The sequence below is a fragment of the Galleria mellonella genome, unplaced genomic scaffold, assembly GCF_026898425.1.
Source record: "Galleria mellonella isolate WM207_F2 unplaced genomic scaffold, CSIRO_AGI_GalMel_v1 utg87, whole genome shotgun sequence".
Classification (NCBI taxonomy): domain Eukaryota; kingdom Metazoa; phylum Arthropoda; class Insecta; order Lepidoptera; family Pyralidae; genus Galleria; species Galleria mellonella.
The window spans coordinates 1,709,793-1,728,852 of record NW_026442166.1 but is presented as its reverse complement, the minus strand read 5'-3'; the positions used below and the strand labels follow the sequence as shown (position 1 = coordinate 1,728,852).

The 19,060-nt window shown below is 34.4% G+C and overlaps 1 protein-coding gene across 3 annotated transcripts in view; it reads right to left on the bottom strand.

The window, feature by feature from the left end:
- Positions 1-420: 420 nt before the first annotated feature.
- LOC113509346 (A-kinase anchor protein 13) overlaps positions 421-19,060 on the bottom strand; it is a 64,820-nt gene continuing 46,180 nt past the window's right edge. For all 3 annotated transcript variants that reach the window (XM_052902021.1, XM_052902023.1, XM_052902022.1), the window contains 11 exons: positions 18,055-18,168; positions 17,314-17,423; positions 15,740-15,896; positions 14,651-14,834; positions 13,846-14,006; positions 13,382-13,489; positions 12,684-12,776; positions 11,936-12,072; positions 10,935-11,033; positions 7,562-7,653; positions 421-7,021 (listed from right to left, as the gene is read on the bottom strand). In XM_052902021.1, coding sequence (XP_052757981.1) covers positions 6,913-7,021; positions 7,562-7,653; positions 10,935-11,033; positions 11,936-12,072; positions 12,684-12,776; positions 13,382-13,489; positions 13,846-14,006; positions 14,651-14,834; positions 15,740-15,896; positions 17,314-17,423; positions 18,055-18,168 — 1,364 coding nt within the window. In that variant the 3' untranslated portion in view covers positions 421-6,912. The remainder of the gene's footprint in view (positions 7,022-7,561; positions 7,654-10,934; positions 11,034-11,935; positions 12,073-12,683; positions 12,777-13,381; positions 13,490-13,845; positions 14,007-14,650; positions 14,835-15,739; positions 15,897-17,313; positions 17,424-18,054; positions 18,169-19,060) is intronic.

Sequence of the window (19,060 nt, the reverse complement as noted above, 5' to 3'; positions counted from 1 at the left end):
GTTACTGAACTATTTATTACTATCAGAAATACAGAAATACCTTTCAGAAATACCACCTTTTGCAAACGACTTGCATTTTTTTATTTTTTCTGTCGTCATGTCTGATAGTAGAGCTTTAGTCGCTTATTCATAAAAACTGAAATCTTTTACAAATCTATTTTAACTATTACACTGTTTTGTCACATTCTTTCAAATTGGGAATTTAGTGTAAAATAAAGAGACAAAACAGTTCAACAGCTAAAATAGGTTTATGAGAGGTTGAAGTTTTTATGAATAAAGTGGCACATACGAATCATCACCCACATTACCCGCAATGTAGTGTAGGCATTGAAACAGAGTGAATAAACTTGCGACATCTATTTACATCCATGTCTATGGTATTAAATATTTAAAAACAGAGACGTATCATTGTGTTTATTAAAAAAAAATGCGTGCTATCATATTCCGAGGTTAATATTTCCTTACGAGGCGTCAGGTAGGCATTATTAAAATTGTATATATTTATTATGTCTATTTAATATTTAATTTATGTATTTAAAACAAATTTAAATAGTAATTCTCGTATATATCTAAATTGCTGGCGATTTCATAATGTCGCACTGGTATTTTTTAGTACTGATACAGTTCTACCGTGAATTTTTTATTCACATATATTGTCATCTATATATTTGCAATATGTATATATCCATTTACAGATATATAAAATAATCATAAATATACAAAAATGTTTAATCTATTTAACAACAGTTTAATTACTAAACAGTTGTAACATTTCTTGAATTATTCAAGACACATCGAGATGCTCTTATTAAAGACTCCTAATACAAAACGAACTATTGTAGATTTAATCACCTAAAACCCTTTCCCCTTAGAAAAATGGCACACATCTATCGATAGATACGTTATCGCTACTGCATAAAATAGAATAAGACAACATCTGATGTCCCGTTCTATATCGTGTGCGTGGTAACGAAAACGTATCTATCGACATGGTTTCATTTGCCCCTTGTCTAGGGAGACAGATATACTACGTAACTTCAATTTGCGTACAAAGTCAGGAGTTAATACACTACGCTCGATACGGCCCAGTTAAATACGGTACAGTATGAAAAATATACTTAGTATAAATGTATTTATTTTTAACAACTAGTACGGACATATAAAATTAGATGGAATGTGGGTACAGAACTTTTCCCAGCAGTGAGATAGATTCATAAATAATAAAAAAAAAATTATAATCAGAAGTCCTTTCAATTACATTAACATTCTCGTATCACACGGCTCACCCTTGCCCGTAGTGCATATAAGACTCAACAATGAGGATTACAGAATATCTAATGTAACAATATTATGCCTATATCGCTCCATAGCTACACACTACTTTTAACTGATTTACATATAACATTATTTTCAAATAGCTCGCCCCCGATTTTCCAGTAAATATTTTCCATACCCGAATTATTGTAGAATTTTATATTTATACAAGATATAATATATACAGATAGCGCTGAGTATATGTTGGATTTAATATAAACCACAGACACAATAAGAAATAGATGACGCAATCAATTGGTTAATAGAAAACTAAGCACGTCACTACTAAACTAAATTGAAACATTTGCGTCCTTTTTAAGAAGCGTTCTAGACTAAATTTTAAAACCCATACTAACAAGTGGACGCACCGAAAAAAAAATTAAGTCATTCTTTGACCCATCTTTGGGATAATACAATGTTTCCTTAAAAGGATGCTTATATTTTAAATTTCATCCTGTATCTCTGCGCTTTCGAAAGTAAATCTTTTCATAAATACTATTTATAATGCAGTCAGTGTTAGAAGATTAAGCTCTTGAACTTTTTTGACATAAATATCATGTAGGAACCCTAAATCGATATTAAGCCGTCACTAAATAGGATTTATTGAATCATATTAGGTTGTCAAAAAATTGACACCCAAAGTTTATATAGTTACGACATCTATTTCAATTTACATCTGTGACACAATGGTAGTATATAATTCCAACATTTAGGTATCGAATACAAACCATGTATTAGCAAACCACTTTTATATGTTTATTAAATGATAAAAAAAAATGTTAAATGTTATATTTTTTACACATATATGACATAGATTTTCGACTTAGTTTTAAAAAGAATAAATTTAACTGCCTCGTGTCATAAAAATACTGGTCGCAATAAAATAAAAACTATAATAATAAGAGTTATAGAGATCATTTTCGATTGACTGGAATGTCTTTTTAAAATCTTCGTGGGTAAATTTTATGAAATGTATAGATTTGTACTACACGTAAAACAATTTCCGTATTCTAATTTTAAAATCAATTATGCATTTCTAATGGTCCCAATTAAGTACACGATTGAAAAATATTAAGTACACCCGACCAGCAAAATAAGAACCCTGAAGTTAGGGTTGCCAACTCTTAAAAATATTTACCTCTAAACACCATGTACAAATAAATACCTCTAGATCCCTCGAATAAATAATAAATTGTAAAAACCCCTAGTAATAAAAAAAAATTTTTTTACCCAATATACAATTATACAACATCACCAAAATAGTACATAATAAGGTGTAAACTTCCACTTAAACCTCACAAAATATGTGACACAAAATTGCAAAAAGAAAATCCCCTTAAAACTCTATTACACATACTTTTACCCCTAAATTCAAAGACCCCAATTTGGGAATCTCTAGATTCTAGACTTTAGAAGGTCTGAAAGTAAATTCTCTATGTTGGCACGATTGTACGATTTGTCACAATATTAAAATATCCAGAAAAACAGGGTTCTTATTTCACTGGTGAGACTTCAATTAAAGTAGACAAAGGATGTATTATCAAATATAAAATTAAAAAAATATTATATGTTTAAGAGGGCTCATACAAAAGTATAGCAATGTCTGTAGTTTGTCATTTTTTTAAAAAATAATTAGTTTTCAATATTCCCAAATATTACGCAAATAAATCTATCACTGAATACTTTGTTATACTAAATAATATTTGGAGTTTTAGCAATTTTATCAAATTACAATATAACCGTGGTCCCGGCATAGAATAGGTCACCTCTTCCTTTCCCGTGGATGTCGTAAAAGTCGACTAAGGAAGGGCGAGGGATGGGCAGCAGCGTCCCTCTTAAAACATCTCTAAAGCTTAGCAGTTGCCAATCCGCCTGCCAAGCGTAGCAACTACTGGTCAACCCCCCAAGGGGGAGGCTTATGTTCAGCAGTGGACAATTAAAGGCTAATTAATATGATGACGATGATCAAATACCAAAAAGCCCGTGACAAAATATTATTGCAAAATTAACGTTTTGTTATGCTACTATAGATTATTAAAATAATCATTTGGAAATATTGAAAATTGTTTTATTATATTTGAAATATTTGCCACATTACTGTATGAATTCTCTTAAATTATATACGTACGTATCTTTCTTCTATACTTATCTTAAGTTAGGAATTAAGTTCCAGGAATGTATCAAAAATAATTAATCATAGATAATACGAATAGTTGATCAAGAGTATTAAAATCCATCTAACACGTGCCACTTCTTACAAGTAATGATACGCAACTTATGTAAATAAAATTATACCTAATAAGACTTATGATTTGAACCCAATTTAACTTATTGCAATAACACACACGAATACTCAGACTGGCAGTTGTAAATGTTGACAATTCCTGTTGTTATTTATGTACATTGGATTTTAAACCTTAACACAAGCGTTCACAGTTTCATTTAAATAGGTATTATATACAGATAATTAATTTGAGTCATTGATTCTATGTTTAGAAACTATGGCCACCGGGGAAAATGATATTGTTAGTAATGGGACCTAATAATACACAATGAGGTTACCCTCCACGCGGTTCCCCCTGGAAACCATCGTGGTGAATTCTAGTGGAATTCCTCACGGTGGGCTATTACACTAAAATTATAAAGAGAAATGTTCAGATTGTTTGCTTGTAATGGATAAACTCAAAAACTACTCAACTGATTTTAAAAATTCTTTCACCTGTAGAAAGCATCGTTATCAGCGAGAAAAATAGGCCATATATTATATTCGAAAATTCTAGATAGATTGCGAAGACGGATCACTAGTAATATAATAAAAAACAAGCACAAAAGTGACTTTAAAAGTGAACATACATACACCAACAAATGACGGGGTCTCTCATAAATACGTTAATATGAGACTAACGGGAGTATAGCTTATAAAGCGTAAAGTAATACACTTTAAGTTTATCTGAAATTTCAAGACGAATTTTGAACGCCTAAATACAGCGCCATCTAGACCCAAAATAAGAATAGCTTGTATTATGTGTACATTCATTATGTAAATACATAATTATAATACATATAACACACATACAGACACTCACACCACACATTGGACACTAGCACACTACAAAAACATTGCGATATATGCTTGTCACAATTACATAGACAATTACTGTGTGTACATGTGACAATGTATGCGTCTGTAGTCACAGTTAGAGGTCAGATACTGAGTGTCCATACTGTACCTTCTTTCTATTACTTATACTGTGGTCATACTAAAAAAATACAAATGGTCGTAGGGAAGTAGCATGTTAAACGACACGACCACGGTCGTCAATATTGTAAAAAAAACCTGTGAGTTCGTTTTTGTAGCGGTGACTGTCATAAATTTATTCTAATTATACTAAATTGATAGTACATGACTATCCTCTGCAAGATGGAGTCTTGCTAAAATACTGACAATTAATATAATTATTAAAAAAAAAAAGAATTAGTGACGCTACGAAATATAAAATCAGTGACTCGAATTAAATCAGATATACCATTATATAACTGCTATAAACTTTCCTTTATCAAAACACATGCAACATCGACCTATTTTAGCTACTAAAATATTTTGTCTCTTTCTCGCCGCTAAATTCTTAATTTGAAAGGAAGTGAAAACAATAGGTTTATGGGGAAAATTGTGTATAATGAGTAAAATATCATTATAACTTATCTATGGCCTTCTTGAGAATGAGATAACGACGCCGATTTATTTTTAAAATTATTAAACGTCTAACAAACCTATTTCAGTTTCAAATGTTTCGTCTCTTTCATACAAGGTTAATTTTTAACTTAAAAGAAAGAAATAAGCTAGAATCGAGAAACACTTTTGAGATATCGTCACCAATGTAAAAAGTCTAGACTTATTTTGGCTATTGCAATGCGTAGTCTCTTTCTTTTGAGCCAATATCCTAACTTGATAGAAAGGGACAAAACAATGTTTTCAACAGGATTTTTGTAGAGTTACGTCCTAATAAATAGCATAGTATTTTTTTAATAGTGCTATATAAAAGTAAAATCGAAGATAAAATATGTAATAGGTATTGGGCGTTACAATTAACGTTTTAAGAGGGTTCTTTTTTTGTGTTGAAACTGGCAATGTATTTGTTTTCTGTCAATATTCAAACATATCTGCACAATTTTATTGTTAAAAGTTTCGTAAGCACACATTATACATATTTTAATGCAATAAATACCGATTAATTTACGTGTAATTGGATAGAGAAAGCTTGACTAGTTTCGGAACTGTTCAGCGGGCCAAGGCGCGCAGTCAGTCTCGCGCTCGCGTCACAGCCGCTCATGATTAAGGGTCCCGAGTGGTCTCTAAACTAGTCGAGCTTTCTCGATCTAATTACACGTAAGTTAAACCGATAGTTATTACATTAAAATATTTGAACAATTTCAAATAATTTTCAGTGATAATTTAGAAAGTGCTTTTACGGTTTTTTTAAGATTATTATGAAATTGTCTTTGAAATTTTGATAACAGATGTATTTTGAATGATATTACATTTGCGTGTGCAATAATTGAAATTTTTAGTGATAGTTTTTATCTAAAATGTGTTTCTTTAAATAATCATTTAAAAAAAAATATTTGTATTGCCTATGAAATTTGTCATACAATACTGCCTTGATAACATTTGGTTTGAACCACTTTAAACAAAGGTGTAAATTAAAGTATTTATATCGCAATATGATTATCATTGTCTAATATACAATTAATATTTCAATGCCTTTTTTAATGTGAATATTCATAACTGTTATGATTATTTAACATGAGTTTTGAAAGTACATATAATTTGGATGTATCTATTAGTTTTACTACTAGTTAGTTAAACTCCAAATGATATAAAATTGATTGATTAACAAAATTACATTTATAAATTTAATATTGAAATTTCATACATTTGGGCCTGCATACCTATGTATTATCACTAATAGACTGTAACCTTAGACCTTAATTCCTAAACAAGTAGCAAACAAATCTGTGCTGAATATAATTTCATCAATGCACACATGAGAAAGGGTGAAATAATGGAGGTAGCCATCTCGCTCTATCTCACAGACTCCGTAGCGATAACATATGTTTCCACAGATTCGTTTGTTACTTCGTTAAGAGGTCTCTATTGACTATGGAAAGCCATTTATTCAATAGATAACGACTGAAGTTTAAGATATATGTCATTTTTTGTGGTTTCTTTTATGATACAAAAACTACACATATTGTGTTGCATGCTACGCAACATGTTGCAGTTTGCAATCGATTCTTATCTAGTGAATATACGGATTTAGAATTCAAATTTATAACATTTCACATATACGGTATAGATCTGTGTGGGTAGAGTTTAAAATATTGAAAGAACAAAATAATATTGCGTATACCAGTACACATATGTGCGCGGCGCGTTGTCGTGTAGAGTCTATGCGCGAATGTGTGCATATTGCGTGCGCATGCTTACGTCCGCGTACGCGTGCGATGGGCGGCGTCCGCGTGTGCCGCGTGTGCCGCGTGCGCCTACGAGAGGCGGCAGTCTCAGGAGCGCGCGTGCGTCGCGGCGGGCGGTGGCCGTCAGAAGTATATGACCTCTTCCTCGGGCGCGGCCGCCGCCGTCGCCACCGGGGTTGTCTCCGGCGACCGAACGCGAAATTTCTCCGGTAACTTCGGGTATGTATTTGTTCTGGACACAAAAACAAATACATTACGTGTATAGTTTATTTGTTTGAACACACTAATCTTAATAATCTTATAAAAAAGTTTTTTTCTGGAACTACCAGAAAAAAAACTTTTTATACTTGACAATTCATTCCTTGATAAGGTTAAGATAGGTTATTCAACATTAAGACGAAACAACGGGTAAAGCCGCAAAATACAGCTAATAGCGTATAAAAAATCCTACTGTAATTTTTGTATTAATTTATCAAAATACAATCATCAAAATCGAGTAATCATTAGATAACGTAAACTTCTTTTTTTGGATTCTATTAAAATTATAATAATAAATGAAGAAAAAGAAAAGGCTAGAACCAAATCGTACATAAGTATAAAAATACAGATTTTGAAAATGCAAGCCAAATATCTAATAAAGATTCTATAGTACAATGAAACACTTATATACACTTATTTTAGTTTTGTTTTGGGATGGAAATGGTATGGTAACCCCGCCTGTGATATTCCTATACGCTGGCGGGGCACCACTGAGGGTTGATAGGGTACTCACCTAGTAGCCTTATTATTAATTTGTTGCTGTGAGGGGAGAGGGGCGGGCGAGCTCCCTGTACGCGTGTGTTGGATAACCAAGCCTGGAGTTGACTGGAAAAAAAAAACGATTATTTCATTATTATTATTCTGTAATAAAAAAAATGCAAACCAATAGTTGTGACTTTAAATCATTAATTCGACACAAAAAGTATAACCAACTATACATTTTCAAAGATTAGCATTAAATTGTTTAATGCAACTTAAAATGGCAAACAAGCTGACGGCCCACCTGATGGAAAGTGATTACCTAAAGACATGAGTATTTACATAGTACATTTTAAACTCTATCTTATATTTATTAGTAGTATTTACTACAATATTAAAAAAAAATATATCTAATTTTAGGAAAATATAATAAAGCGACAGTAAAATTCAAAGTTATTAAATCTAGTTAAAACTCTTTGGACCGGCCAAGAAAAAACGCGAGTCTCTAGCTTATTTGCCTAGTTGTAAAAAAAAATAGAAAAAAAAAAGTATGAAGTACAGTCCGAACATAATTCCCAAAAAAAAAATACAATGAGTTCGATATTTAAATTTTACTTTTTAATTAACGATTGTGCGTTATAATTTAACACAGCTACTTGTATAGTTTAAAATTATAAGCACTAATGTAAGAATTATTAGTAAACTAAAAAAAAATAATACATGCTCTAACATCAACAGCGGAACAGACAAAATGGTTGTCACATTACAATTTCTACTTGTAGGCTTCCATTTATCTGTAATAAAAGGTATTTATGTTCCCGCGATAAATTTGAAAAAAGAACCCGGAAATATCTATTTATCATAGAAAAAAGATTATACCTACTGTCAATTTATCTGTGTGTTTAAAAGTGGTTGTTGTTGTGGTTGGTTGATTTTAAAGTAAACGTGTTGTGAAATATGTCATAGAAAAAAATAGTAAAGAAAACAATTCGCCCGATGCAAAGTATCCACTCTTATTGTACTATTGCACGTTGCTTAAAAACTAACTAACAGAAGCAAAACGTGTCACATTAGGTTACTAATGGTGGAGTAATTTTAATCAAATTAAAATTCAATAATAAGGTATTAAGCGGGCAGCCAGTGCCATGCAGCGTTATCTCGCACATAGCATCAAAACGATCCTAGAATATATGTCACTATCAATTTTTAATCGACTTCGAAAAGAAGGAGGTTCTCATTTCGGTTATTGAAAAATTCTTTTTTTTATTTGAAAGGAAATGCTTACAGATTGCATAGACTCCCATAGAGGTTTTATCAAAATCGATTGAGTAGTTTAGTTTTTTAAAACAAAACTGATTTTGTCCATTGATATATATATATATATATTGTGGAACATCGTTTAATTATTTTAATTCCGTGTTGAACGAAGTGTTTTAAACATAATATGCCCTCAAATGTATGTGCTAATACAAAAATAAATTACACTGTTAGATAGGATCTTAAGATTTTAACGGCGTTTTAACTACACATTTAGAAAGGTTGAATAGTTTAAGATAAAGAATATAAATAAATAAAAATAAATAATCAAAGACAACTAACAGATATTATATACTAAATTACTATTATTATTTAATCCGCCATCGAGCATCTCTGCCATTTAATTTTTAAAACAAAATTACAATTTTAATACGTACTTAATAACAGAGAAAAAAAACTTTTGAAGTTGGTATTAAAAGAAACAAAAAAATTCGTTTTACTCAAATAAACTTAGATTTAAGCATTTCGAACAATCAACTTTTTTCATTAAAAACAGGAAAGCAAAGAGTGAAATTGGTAGAAGGACTTTAAAAAAACAAATTGTCAGTAATGGAAGGGCTTACAAGTACAAATGAGAAGGCACAACAGCAAATTTGGAAGAACGATCTACTCGGACACAACCGCCACTACCGGTTACTTACAGTAACTAACAATTTTGGCCAATTAAAATACGTTCGGATACTCGGACTCCTGGAAAATTCAATCAACCATTTGATCTGTTTTTTGTTACGCCATTTCGATTATTTAAGAACATTCTTACTTTAGCTTTCCGAAGTATTTTTTTTAAAGACACAACTCCTTGTGTCTTTTAAAAAAAAATAATAACGTTTTTCAATGTCTCTGATTTATTATTATTTTTTAAAATGCTCTGCTACCGAATATTCTTATTAATCTGTCAATAAAAATGTTTGCTAAAAAAGACGGTAAGTATACATATGTTAAAATAGGTATAAGTCCACATATTTTGCTATAATCATTTTGGTTGAAATCCATCCACTTCTGGAAATAGGCCTCCCCTATAGACTGCCATAAGAAACGGTCCTGAGCCACCTGCATCCACTGACTTCCTGCAATGCATTTGAGGTCGTCACTCCATCTAGTAGGGAGCTCGGCCTACACTGTGTTTGCCCGTACGGTATCGCCACTCAAGAACCTTTCGTCCCTATCGGTTGTGGGTTCTTCGAGCTATATGACTAGCCCATTTGCCACTTCAACTTGCTTATCTATCCTTCGGGCTATATCGGTTACTTTGATTCTCTTGCTATAATTATGCTAAAATAATTCGAAAAATCCCAAACAAAATATGAAGTGGATGCAAATTTTCCAATGGTGGTAGATTTATATGCAACTTATTCAATGATGAACGTTATAGTTCTTTAGCAGAGAACTTTTTTTAATAATGAATCAAAAATATTTATAAAAATTATTCAATTGTATTCCAAAATTGCAACGTTGCTACTAGAGATGGGTATTAATTTTTTTTACCCTATCCCCTTTGGCCGCAACAGATTATCAGTGCTTTGCTCTTTTGAGGGCGAAACAATAAACTGAGTTGTGACCATTTTGTATTGGTATAGCACACGAACAAAAAAAAAAATTGTACTTGGTTTTTGTATTTTTTTAATCATTTATGTTATCTCGCTTTTTATGTATATCTATATATGTTATAATTTATGTACTGTAAGTAATGCAAATAAATTATCTATCTACAACAGACTTTTAAAATATTCGAAAATAGATATCCGACCGATATGCGCGACATCGAAATTGGTGATAAATATAATATCTATCTATCTAAATATTCCTAATATACAATTTTTTTTTGTAAGAAATTGTGGAATGTGTGTACAAAGTATGTTTATTATTATTATTACGCTCCTCTTAAGAAAACCATTTTTAACTGAAAATCATATTGCGTTTCACTGCAATTCGAAGTTAAATCGAATAAAAAATTAGAAAGTGTATTGGGTACGAATCTCTTCGTCCAAAAGAGGGACAATATGCAAACTTACTATTAACATACTGGCCAATAGAAAGGATACATATAATAGACTCTATTTATAATAAAATAAAGTTCAATATGACCTTACCTCGCAAGGCGACTCGTGTAGCCTGTGATAGCCAGGCGGCGGTTGCTGCTGACTCTTGCCGCTCGCTAGCTTCAGTGGCAGCTGTTGTTTCACCATTTGCTGTAATATTACACGATACGTGATATTACTGGGTACTATATATACACATATATATATATATATATATATATATATATATATATATATATATATATATACATGTATATATATATATATATATATATATATATATATATATATATATATATATATATATATATAGTAGTATATTTCAAGATCTTTAAATCACAATATACGAATGACGTATATTAGTAAGTAATACCATGCTAGATACCATAATAGTTGAGCATTATTGACTTTTATGACACAAAAACAAAATGGCTAAATACTCTATTTGCAAACTATATAAATATAAGGATTGATAGAACTTGAATAAACAGATCAATTATTTGTTATAATGATGTGTCATTAAAATTGTTACATTATTATATAGTTATTGATTCATAATTTGACTTAAGGAACATAGTAATATGTCACAATTGTGCAAAGTTTTCTCTGTGTATACATGTTTTTAAATTATAATAAATTTCATAAATGGAATGGATGGATAGTATTTAAATGTAAGTTAATCTAGAATTAAGAAGTTTGGAAATAGAGTATGACAAGCACAAGTGTGAAGTGTGAGGTATGTGCGTTAAGAGTGTGTGCGATGCGAGTGTGATCATGAGTATGAGGTGTCAATGTTAAGTGTCAGTGTAAAATATGAAGCGTGAGTGTGAATTTGAATTGTGAATGTAAGTGTATGAACGAGTGCGTGTATGTGTACGTGTGCGAGTACGCTTATCTGGCTTTATATATATATATATATATATATATCTGTATCTGTTATAATCTGTGTGCTGTAAGTAGTGCAAATAAATTATCTATGTATGTACGTGTGCGTGTACGTGTGCGTGCGTGCGTGCGTGCGTGCGTGCGTGCGTGCGTGCACGTGCACGTACCGAGATGGCGGGCGCGCGTGCGCCGGCGCGCGTCTCGTTGTGCGCGGAGAGCAGCTGCGGCGGCGGCAGCGCGCCCGCCGCGCCCGCGCACCCGCCCGCGCCCCCGCCGCACTCCGACCCGCTCGAGCCGCGCCCGCCTGCGCAACCACAACCACAACCACAACCACATTACTCGCTGCCCACGGCCCACGTGGCCTCTACGACATCTACACGGTGCCTCGCCTTCAAACCAGTACCATACTCGACTTATTTATTATTACAATTTTATTTATTAAAAAATCCTTCCAAACATATCCCATTATTCAGAGTCGTCCCAGAGTGTTTTTACGCTCAATTACAACTTTCTATTACTCCTGTTCTAATAACTTTACATGTCGCACGACAAACATTATTAAGACTATAAACAAAACACAGTTTTTATATTTTCCCTATATACACATTCAAAATGATCATATTTTTTTATAACACGTGCCATAATACTGCTAGAAGTTAATCCCAAAGAGGGAACAACCTTGCGCGTAGAAGAAAGTGCCTTCAAAAAGACACGGTGAAAAACCGCCACTCATCCAGATGGTTGGAGTAAAATTTTAGTTTTAAAATTTTGTGGCAGCTTGTACGGTAGTAAAAATTAAACCGAACATTATATATATATATATATATATATATATATATATATATATATATATAACCTCTTTTATAAATACATAGCCATATAAGAATACATTTCTTTTTGACATTAATCACTCACTTCTCCATTTAGGCTCTTTTCGCCGCGTGGTGTCGCTGATACTAGAGTCTGGTGACAATGTGCCTACGGTCGACAGCTCCTCCTGAGACCCGCCTGTGAAAATCATTAGTACTATATATTTTTAATTTTAAACAAGAAGTTAAAACTTCTTCATATCAGCCTTAAACCGTCCACTGCTGAACATAAGCCTCTCCATTGGGGGGGTTCTGCCAATAATTGCCATGCTTGGTAAGCGAATTAGCAACCGCAGTTAGCCTCTAAAGATGTTTTAAGAGGAAGCTGCTGCCCCTTCCTCACCCACCCTTAGCCGCCTCTTATCATAACCACGGGTAAGGAAAGGATAACCTATTCTATGCAGGGACCACACAGATCTTGACTTCTTAAACTCATTATACTACCGATCCGATACAGATTCGCACGAGTAGACAGGATTTTCGAAAATACAATTAATTGAAAATTTCGAAAACATATAATAAAAAAATTTCAGTCAATTCAACTAATCGGTTATTTTATAACATTTTAAATATGATTCTTTAGATTGATCTAACTTTTTTATTTATGAACCGATTAAGATAATACAAATACTAAATATTAAGCGGAGCAAACCGCAATGCTTTAGTGAAAACCGAATTTAAATCGGTTAAGCTGTTTCTTTAGATTAGCGTGCACAAACGTACAGACAAACAGACAATACGTACCATGTTGCTGCAGTCTCTCCAGCCGTCGATATAACCGTTCCCTCTGTTGTTCCACATCCTTCTGTTGCTCTGCTAACTCTTCCCGCGCTGCTTGCAACTGGCGTCTTTCTGTAATAAACGTTTACTATTTAAAAATTTATTAAAATTGTTGAGTATCAACAATTTTCTTTAGTGTCGTATTCAGTGTGCTCTCAGTTATTGTTATCGTCGTCTTCGGATAATTGCCGCAACATTACCTAAATGTGCTGTTTTATATGATAACATATACTCGATGAACAATCTGTGTTGACAACTGTGATTCAAGATAAATTAAGAATCCAATATTAGATCGCCGAATATACGCGATTAAACAGGAAGTTAGTTGAATGTTGCGGCAGCCGCGCGTGCATGTCACGCGTGTGCCGTGTATGTGCAGTGTGTGTGCCGCGTGTGTGCCGTGCGTGTGTCGTGCGGCGCGTGCGTACCGAGCGCGATGGCGGCGTGGTCGGCGGCGCGCTGCGCCTCCCAGGCGGCGCGGTCGTGCGTGAGGCGCGCCTGCGCGTGCCGCAGCTCCTCCAGCTGCGCGTCGTGCGTGCGCGCCGCTGACCCGCCGCTCATGCGCCACGCGCACACTTGCGCCTCCAGGCTGACAGACAAATACAAACACTGAAGTCATACACGCACACTCTACAATGCCGCGGACCGAATACTACTGTAAAATCCTTCTCTGCCCCGCTACACTAATTATATGGGCTAGAGTGCCACACACGAAGTAGTGAGGTGGAGTCCTTTTTCCTCTCCCACTACACTAACTAAATAGTGATACACAGGAAGTAGTGTATTGCAACCCTCCTCTTCCTCGTTCCACTATATATTATCTACACTCGCTAAAAAACTCCGTGCACGACTACGTGCGTGAAGTATGGGTGAACATTTTCCTTTTCTACTACACTCTCTAGTCACTAAAGTGTAAGTATAACAACGAAGCCATTTCCTGACCCACTATGCTGCGTAAGACGCGGTACTGTCTCTTTAATAGTATGTCGGAATCTTTCCCTTTCCAATTCCAATCTCCTTTACAATTTTATTTCCCATTAAAAGATTCTTATTTAAACGTAATTTATGAATTCATAAACCCAATTAAAATATGTAACATTTTTTACAAGATTCAAAATACCTTATATTTTTAATTCGTCATCTCTAAATTATATTAATCAATAAAGTTAACAATATAAAAAAAATGATACGATGAATTTTAAAACCAAATCAAAGGAATATCTGAACGCATACCTGTGTATTGTGGTAAGTTGTTGCCACACGATGCACGTCAGTGTGTACATGGCATGCTGCAACTTCAGCGCCGCGTCGCCGCCGATTTGTTCCACGAGCCGCGGCTCGGCGCCCACGGCGTCGCTGTTCACTTGCTCGCTCTCCGTCTCGGTGGGGGTGTCGGTCGACATGCGGAGAGTTACGCCTGATACAACATTAGAAAGTACTTATGTACTTATATAAGAGTTAATTAAAAATATCAATTGCAAATGTGTGCTTCCGTTTCTTAGACTGTTAACCAGATTTTAAATTTTATAAATAAAACTTTTTAATACTAGAAAGAGTACAGTTGACGTGTAAGTGTGAATAATGGACAGCAAGTTTTTTTTTTTTTTTTATTGGACAATAATGGAACGGTAACTCCGCTGCGTTAACGGTATATATTGGCGGGGTAACAGTTAAGGATGATTGGTGAGAATGGAAATAGAGAGCAGGATGGAGAGGTGCTTTTTGAAAACAGGAGAAATGGAAGAATGCTATGTGGAAAATAAAGGAAGAGTGCAGAGAAGTGCAAGTGTAGAGTGAAATAAGATGGAAGGTGAAGTGTTTTTTTTCAATGGGCGATAATGGAATGGTAGTGTCGCCTGCGCTAACGGTATACACGGGCGGGGCACTGATGAGGGATGCTAAGTGAGGATGAAAAGACAGGTTTTTTTTTATACAACTTAGAATGGCAAACAAGCTGACGGCCCATCTGATGGAAAGTGCTAACCGTTGCCTATAGACATGAGCAGTACCATGGACATAACAAAGTATACTGTTTCGCCCATGCGTTGCCATTCCTGAGGACTCAGGTGTTAATCCTCCGTACCCAGTAAATTCACGCCATATCCTACCATTCAAACCGAAACACAACTGCTTCACGGTTGAAACACGAATGGGACAGCCAAGCAGTCGACTTTTGTACAAAGTCCCCCTCTGGTAGGTGAGTTAGGTGATCGGTAGGATTTCAGCACAATATTTTTCAGGGGCAGCAGGTGTAGGTGTGGTGTATCGTAGTGCGTGTGAGTGCGTGCGAGTGCGTGCGAGTGCGTGCGAGTGCGTGCGTACCGCGGTGCTTGGAGGCGTCGAAGCCGGCGAAGGTGTCGGCGCGGCGCGGCAGCGCGGGGCTCTCGTAGGCGGCGGAGTGGCGCTCGCCGGCCGAGCTGGTGCTGCGGCCCAGCGCGCCGCCCGCCGCCCAGCCGCCCGCCGCCGCCTCCAGCGCCGCCTGCGCACCACCGCCACCCTCATAACCACTGCTGGCCTCCAAGGAAACCCGAACACGTAGCTACCGATTAATCGCGCTTAGCTCCACAACTATCGCGACTTGATACACTATATTGCTAACGAGCAGTTACAAACTTCCACTTACTAACAATCCCGCCTCCCTTCGCGACATAATTACACTGTAATCTAAACAACTTTTACCACCTATCATACAATAGAAAAACTACTCGTCTAGTAAGGATTTCTAATAATATCCTCATTAATAATTCCTTATTCAGTTTCGATGAGCCAATTATCGTGACTTCTTTGTTTTTACATATAATACATCACTAATTATACAATACCTACTTGTACAACAATTAGTCCATTACCCTAAAGTTGCCTTGAAAAGACTGCTTTCAGCAATAAAGCCTTACTGTACTTATACAATTGTATCGTTATATCTATTAATTGTCTTGTTTTTCCCCTATATCGTACAATGCAAATAAACTGATTTAAACAGAATACATTCAGAACTGTCGTATGATCGTTCGAGACATACCAAAGGCATTGGTTGAAACACTAGTTATTGGTTACACCGTAGATATACAATCGTTTGTTTAAATTTAAACTTTCATTTAATTTCTAACAAACGATTAACACTCCCATATTCAAATACACAATATACATAACATCGTATATTTTGTGGCAAGTACTACTAAACAAGAGCAAAATACCATTAGCAATGGAATCTAGCAACCTTAATATACCCTGTCAGGTGACCACGTAAAGTGGTTCCCCTGAAAACTATTATTTTAATTGATTAGTCGATTAGAATTATTTTAATTCCGCTGCCAATTAGTGTTTTCTTTTATACCACTGAGGTAGTAAACAAGCATACGGCCCACTTGATGGTAAGTGGTTACCGTAGCCTATGAACACCTGCAATACCAGAGGTATTACGCGTGCGTTGCCGACCCTGAAGAAACCTCTTTACCCCCCTTTTGAAGAACCCCATGCTATAGTCTCTTGGGAAAATCTCGACAGGGAGCTCATTCCACAATCTGAGTGTTCGTAGGAGGAAACATACTTTTGATTTATACATAAGTTTGGCGTCCAAACTGCGAAATTTACGAACACTAGGCTTCCAGCAACAATCTATTAATTTACCTGAAGATGCCTCGCTTAGTCGTGTCGCAACATGTGCGTTGACAGAATAACGGTCGGAGATTGATATTATCATGATAATTAACCATGTTAATTCTAGGTAAATTCGTCATGCACCATTCCTATCATCTCTCACTTCACTATCATATATCAATAATTTAGACAAAACAACCACTTCCGTGCCAACTCTTCAAAATTAGTAATTATTATACTCGGTGCTATATCGCTATAAAATAAAGCAATATAATGGAAGGATATAAGGGGCAGTGTACCTTAACAACACGGCAAACCTCCTGCCAGAGGGCGTGCGTATCGGCTGAGGGCGCCGATAGTCGCACGTAGTCCGGAAACACCAGTCCACCCGGGAATACAGTGTTTATACCTGATGGGTTAAATCATTATAATAATCGGTTTATTTATGGGTATTTTCATGGAAAAAATTAAAACCGTAAAGTCTATAACTACAAACACTCCCATCTTTATAATATCTATAGTATTGTAAGAAATTAAAGCGAGTAAATTCAATTTTATAATAATAAATTTGTCCTTGAACTACGTAACAAATCTATCTCGACTGCACGTATGAGGATAAGCGAGATAAAAGATAATTGACGTTCATAAAAGATCAGTTGCTAATACTGCAATATGCATTTTTGATATAAAAAAAATCTTAATTTTGTTTTTATAGAACGACTTAAAAATTCTGTTTTTTTGTTTGTTTGTATAATAATTATCACCTTCCTACCCAATTATTATTTAGGGTCGGCGTAATATGTTTTTTATCCATATTACAAAACGATTTGTCGTATAGTTTTACGACCATACGCCTGCCTGACGTCAATCCTCTTTGGGAATGCATTTTTGGTGCTTTCCGCCACTTAGGGTATGGAGAAAAGGATTAAGGAAAAAGGAAGGGAACGTTGGAAATGCGTAAAGGAAATTAGTATATAAAAGGAATTATGTGGGAAAAGAAAGTGGGAACTAGTAATCAAGGACAGTATATTCTGATTTACCTGTATTTGGCACATCGAGCGTAGACGACCCCGTATGCCCGACCATCTTCATATGAAGCATCATCTTGTCTTCAAGCAACGTTGCGTGCTCTTTGTCCTTGGCTCTCAGCGCCTCTACATAGACAAAAAAAATACATATTTTTAACAGAATAAAAAAAATATGTTCCAAATTCAAATTCTTTTTCGTTCTATATGTACATTACGACAAATTTTTAACCAATTTATGACCTCTCGCGTTCTTAGCGTACTCATTTTGTCAAAAATGTAAACATGACTTTTTCTTATTTTTTTTTTTAAATAATGAACTTAAAGCTGCTTTGTATTTATTTATGTCTCTTACACATAATATATTTTATAGTGTAACAAACGCGAGATACTTGGACAATACATATTATGCCACTACTTATGGCATTTCTCATATTTATTACGACATTATTTTACACATTAGATCAGAACAACCACATAGATATCATTGAGAAATAAAATATAATATATACTGATTTTTAAACATTAATACTTCAAACATATGAAGAGGGAAACTACACATATAGCTACATATAATAAAATAAAAATATATAAATATAAAAAATAAAAAATTATAAAATAAACACATAGAATTGTGATAATCAAGAACAGTTCCATTCATGTTAATTTATTGACACAGAAAATACAAAACTTGCCAATTCAAGTTTTGTTTGAAAAGAATAATAGTATTTTATTAATAGATTAAAAAAAATACGTGTCATAAAAGTCTGTAATTTTTTATTTTGACATTATTAGTGTCAATTTAGATTTCTGAATAACTCTTCGGTGATGGAAAACTACATTAAAAATCAAATCAATCTGAGTGAAGGCGGTAGGCTCGCTCCCTGTTATTTTGAATCCTATATTCTCAGACAATATATGAGCTTTATTGAATCGAACAAAAAAATATGTTTTGCTTAAAAAATACTTGTATGTACCTAGTAATAATTGTAAATAATCGTAACAAAGTTGAAAGGATAAT